General features: G+C 29.5%; 1 protein-coding gene across 1 annotated transcript in view; it reads left to right on the forward strand.

The window, feature by feature from the left end:
* The window catches only part of LOC142322906 (uncharacterized), a 28,015-nt gene extending 22,859 nt beyond the window's left edge, over nucleotides 1-5,156 (forward strand). The window contains exon 2 of the mRNA XM_075361997.1: nucleotides 4,744-5,156. Within this exon, the coding sequence (XP_075218112.1) occupies nucleotides 4,744-5,009 (266 nt within the window). The 3' untranslated portion in view covers nucleotides 5,010-5,156. The remainder of the gene's footprint in view (nucleotides 1-4,743) is intronic.
* Nucleotides 5,157-6,000: the final 844 nt, after the last annotated feature.

Consider the following 6,000-nt stretch of genomic DNA (forward strand, 5'->3'; position numbering starts at 1 on the left):
AGCACTACCTAAAACTTTTGTCTGAAACAATTTTTGATATGACCAACCATTACGGTAACGGATGACTAAAATATTGCTGGAATTGTAAGATGGGGCTTGTCGTATGCTTAATATGTGAAACATTTTGTCATATACCACCATTTTTGTATTGAGTAAATTTGAAGTTTTTCTTAACTTTAAGGTGGATCACTTTTTTATCCCCTTCTTAGCACCGGTGAAATCTACCTCCGCCTTCCGGCGTTCCCAAAGGGATTTTCTTTATACAACTTATGACGTTCCCAGTTACGTAAGGATTTCAACGCGGGGTGATACATCTAAATCGGTTCAGCCGTTGAGCTGGGTACATACATACACCCTAAATGCATTACACTACTTTATGGGCAGTCGTATAAATAGTTAATATTTAGCAATAAAATTGTGTCGCAAAGCGGATCAATGGTGATGCGCGGGAGGCTGCACGCGACTCTCTTCCTCTAGAAGCAGTCCGTTGTCGATTAATTTACAGGTTATTTAATTTAATTTCTAAACGTAGATTATTTTTATTTTATATTAGTATTTCTATTTATTTGTTGTTATTTATTAATAAAAGAAAGGAATTATTAGTTAATATTTAGCAGTAAAAAAAGGATTCTTTATTTAGCGGGAGAGAATCGTTGGCGCGCACCCGGCCAGCGCATCACGAGGTCCGATCTGTGCCAATAGCAGCAGCTGGACTGGCAGCTAACACAATCTCACACGAACACACACAAGCCAACTCCTTATTATCAATATGGCTGGGGTTAAACATTATATTTCAATTAAAAGATATTTAATTCTATATCGACTCACTCCTTGTGCCTATTTTAAATATAAAAACATCAAATGTTCAGAAAACTTTTTTCTGCACACTAATATTTCTTTTCTTAAAATGTTTCTGTAAAATATATAATATTCTCACAATCATGAGGATAATAACGCGTCGAGGATCTTAAATGTTTATAAACAATAAATAACAGCAGTAATAATGATTATAAAATAAATTAATAAATTTTACAACTGTAATTTATTCATTCAATATCGTAGCAGATCTTAAAACACAAATATTTTCAATACAAATAAATCGATACTGTAAATAGTATCGATTATCGATTTAGAATCGTATACATTATGATTTTTTGTGGCTTTTTAGTTACAATTAAACGTATACGAGTATATATATATATATATATATATATATACATACGTTTAATATATACATATTTAAATACCCCATGACACTCCCCTTAACGTAAGGATTCCAACGCGGGGTCATACATCTAAATCGGTTCGGCTGTTGAGCTGCTACGGTGGAACATACATATATACACCCTAAAAACATTACATTCCTTTTTGGGCAGTCGTGTAATAAAACAAAGGGTTATGAAAATATCTTCTGTGTTTTATGTTCTGAGAATAAACGTTTAAAGAAAATATCTTCAGAGCATGTTATTAACGAAATCTTTGTGAGGAAATTAAGCGAGTCGTAGTAATTTAAACGCATACATATTATGAGAATGGCCGGTCATTACGATAGGTACTGGAAGTTAAAAAATTACAACGAGGGGGGTTCTTTTTCACCTTGAACATCATGTGGATAGTTTGAAAATTAGTTTTGGTACTTAAGGAGAAAAAGTTTAAGCAATTTTATTTAATGTTTCAAACCATTATTGTAATCAAAACCACCCAGTGTCACAGCATTTTAGACTAGTTCTTGAACTATTATTTTATATTTTTAACGAAATTTTAAATGTACAATATCCCACGTTATAAAGAACGGTACCAAGATAAAATGACTTGTTTTTATAGTAGAAAAACTCATAATGTTATTTATAGCCCGTAATTGATTTTTTTTGTCATCGTTAATTTTACTCTATCGGTCACGTTATTGATAAAGATTGAAGCTTAAAAATTCGTTAAATACTATTAAAAATGTCAAGGGTGGTCTTTCTTTACTCCCTAATAATTGTCCTATTTGCCTATTTGATTTCATTTCATAACTTAAAGTTTTCTTTAAAGAAGTGAAGAAGAAGTACAGAAAAATGACTTTTCCGACTATATTTTCGCGTGTTCGCGGCTAGATCAGGATATTGAGAGATTGACAATTGAAAATGTTTATATAATTACAATTTATTGGTTTAAACCATAAGTAAAACAAGACAAATCAATAATAATAATAATAAGCGACAGCAATAAACAATTCACAATAATTATTAGTGACAATAATAAATAAACAAATAATGATCGTACTAATTTAAACCACAACAATAATCAGAATAATAATGATGACAACAGCAAACAATAATAGTATTAAATGTCTATAATAAACAGATATTAATCTTAGTAATCACAACCTCAATAATAATAACAACAACAATAATAAAAATAAATGCCAATAATAATAATTATCAGTGGTTACAAACAAAACAGAATTTAAAGTAATCGTCAGGATTTATTCACAGGGAGATAAATTTAATTGAAAAGCAGAATTCAGTCCCATTGTCAGAAGACATTAGAGTGACCGCTAGTCTTAATAATTTTAACCACTAGAGTTGTATTAACAACAATGGCACGAGTACAATAGATAAGACATGTATAAAGTTCTTTCACGGCAAATACCTTTGCTGTTCACAAATAAAACTACCCTAACAATTTATAAATGAAATTTAGTATATTATCTCTTTCACTTATAATCTTACAGTAACTCACCGAACTATTTCTTGTTTTCGTGTACTGGAATTACTTGTAACGCCACCGTAATTGCGTCGAACCTAAACTATAAATTCGCTCCTTCACTGATCTCCTCGCAGAATACTTTCGCTGACTGACATCTTGCAGAACTCACATCTAGCAGACTCTCATATCTCAGACTGACATCTTAACGTCTCGCCTAGACTGATCTCGCGGTACTTATTTTAACTGGTTTTCCCCGAAGAAGTATTTACTCCCATCCGCTTTACCTATCGGACCGGACCCAACTCGAAGCTTGAGAATGATCGATATTTTCTCATGAAATTCAAAACCTTGGTCTGGTAACTCTTCTCACGGAACTATATGTGTTTAGTGTGTGTTAGTAGGCAGTATTACAAAGGACCATCGTTAAACGAACCTGTTACCTATACTAAAAGGGTTTCTTTTAGCCCCTTTTTGGATTCCTCTTATTATTGTATTTTCTATTATTTTCTTTTTAATTGGCAGGAATCCGTTACTCAGGTCCGTTATACCGGTCTTGTCACACTATTTTTTTAAAATTAAAATGACTTGGATGAGTAAAATTTTCGTGAAAAAATTCTAAAAATTAACTGTTAAGAATCTAACTTCATCTCACAATTATTTCAATCAAAAAATAAAATAAATAAAAATTAAAAAATAAATGATTGTTGTTTAGAAAACGCTGAATAGACAAATTTGTATAATAGTAATAAAAAAAAAAAAAAACATTATTATGTTCGATGAAGGGATTTTTTTCGTAAATTTTTTAACAAAATTACACTAAAATGTTAACAATATGGCGTATAAAGAATTTAGAATAATTTTTTAGTTTTCGTTATTTTATTTTATATTTGATTAGTACTTTATACTCTTTTTCCTTAATAAAACAGTAAAAATAATTTACATTTTTCCTTCGTAACGTTGTGTGTAATTTCGTTGAAAACGTAACATTTTTTGCAGCATGAACCCTAAATAAAGGTATTTTTGGAACAATAAAAGGGTTAAGCATTCATTCATTTACTGTTTTTAGCGAGTATGTTACGCAACGATTACACCGCTACCTTTCAGCAGCTGAGGATACTACATACTATTTAATTATTAATTTTTATTTCTGAATAGCTAAATACTGTATTATGAAATGAAACATCTTTTGTAATATCAAGTAGCATAATTCCTGTTAACTTTTATATAAAATTCAAATATTTTTGAAAAAACAAATAAATGAACTGAGACTTCTCGAAAGTTTAGGTGAACGCTACCGATCCCAGTTGACAAGAAATTACATTCCCAGGTAAACTAACTTGTCTTCACTTTCAAAATAATTGTTTTGAAAAGCTGGGAAACTAACCCAGACGGCCTAATTTTAAATAAAGTAAGCCAGGAATAGTTAAAATGCTTTTCATTCGAAAATACTTATCGAAGCTTGAACCCGATAGATCGGTTAATTGTTCTCATATCTATAGAAAGCATTTTAAAATCTAACTAACGGTTAGATATTCCTAAAATTTAGTAGAAATATAAAAGTAAAAATACAAACGATAAGTATGTAACACGATCAATAGGTAAGCTAAAACATGAATTAATTTACTGATATTATTTTTTATTAAAGGTTCAGAAAATGGTTTCTGCTTCTGAATTTTTTTCTGATGGGATTGAGAAAGTGAGAGTTTCTGTCTAGGAGGGAGAAGATAACTTAAAATCGAGTTAGCTATCGAATTTATAATTAAATTCAAATTTCAAGTTATTTTACATCAAAGTAGTAAATACTATAATATGATGTAAAATAGAATAATTAAAACTAAAATATGTCTTAGAAAAACCCATTCTATTATTATTAATATTCCTTTTGGTATTTTTTTTTAATGTAATGCGTATTTATATCTACATATTCCTATCATCATCTAGTCCTTTATATACACATATCTATTTATAATCCTTCTCTTTTTTATATACTTCTTACTCAGAGAAATATATAAGTATACGTATATACTAATAAAACTCTATTTTTTGTTTCAGATGAAAAAGCTAGTGCTTTCAGTGATTTTGGAGATCAACCGTTTTGTTTATCAGCACCAAAAATGGCAATGTCATTTGCAACGTTAGGAATGGTTTTTTTAGCTGCGGTAGCGATATCGCTATACGTATTATTACGAAATCGTTTACAAAGAAAAGCACATAGAAGATTTACTGGATTTGATGTGACAAGTGAACAAAATTTACTCGTTATTCGTGACAGTCCTTCATTCAGTCGTACAATATCGGTGTGGTCATACGGACGATAAAAAAAAAATTAAAGCAAAAATATATATTCCCCACCGAATAAAAAACATACAGAATTTGTTTCACTACAATTTGAAATTATAAAAATTATTTAATGATTTATAATTGTAGAGGTAAAATGAAATAAAAATGCATTAGGATCATTCTGTTTGCCGCTAACAGTGCAATAAATTTCATTAATCTGAATTAATTGAAATAAGATAGTTTGAATAACGGGAACATTAAAAATACCAAAATATCCAAGTAGATTAGATTTTAAATGAAAACAAAATTTTGGATGAAAAAATCTAAATTTACCTGTCAAAAATATCTAAATTGTTTACTTAACCAAAAATGGAACAGTATATGAAATACTTAGAAAAATATAATAAAATTTAACTCTTAAGATGTATAAGGGATTAGGAATCTATCTTTACGCATAGTTTACTATATATATAAATAGATGTAGAGAGTGGATACAAATTAATGTATAAGTGATAACTTCGCATAGTGTAAATTCCTTACATGGGCGATTCCGCACTGCTTAATTAGGTCCAATAGGTGTAGCTCTTAGCGAGCTTAAAAAAATATTTAAAGGGTTTTTAAAAGGATTTTTTATTTAAAAAAATTGCAGGGATTATTTTAATTTACGTAGTTTTTATTTACAAAAATAGTGGTAGGATTTTTTTTTGTTCGTTCATCTTGGACCACGTTTGCATAATTTGGATTTTCTTTCCTCCAAAATTTCCTTATTATCTCTGCTTGTCTTTTTCTTCTTTCTTTGCTCCCTATGAGATTCCTTTCAGGTTTTATTTTTTCTTGAAACTTACATTCATCAAGCAATTTCTTAAATCTCTTTCATAAATATATAAAACATTTTTGTTAATCTTTAGTTCCTTGAGGTCTTTTTCGATCTCTTTTTACCAATTTGTTTTTGTCTTTCTTTCATTAATAAAACTAAAAATATTGTTTGTCAGACTGAAATTGTTCATTCTTTATAGATGCCCATAGAAT

This window comes from Lycorma delicatula, chromosome 4, assembly GCF_047948215.1.
Source record: "Lycorma delicatula isolate Av1 chromosome 4, ASM4794821v1, whole genome shotgun sequence".
NCBI lineage: Eukaryota > Metazoa > Arthropoda > Insecta > Hemiptera > Fulgoridae > Lycorma > Lycorma delicatula.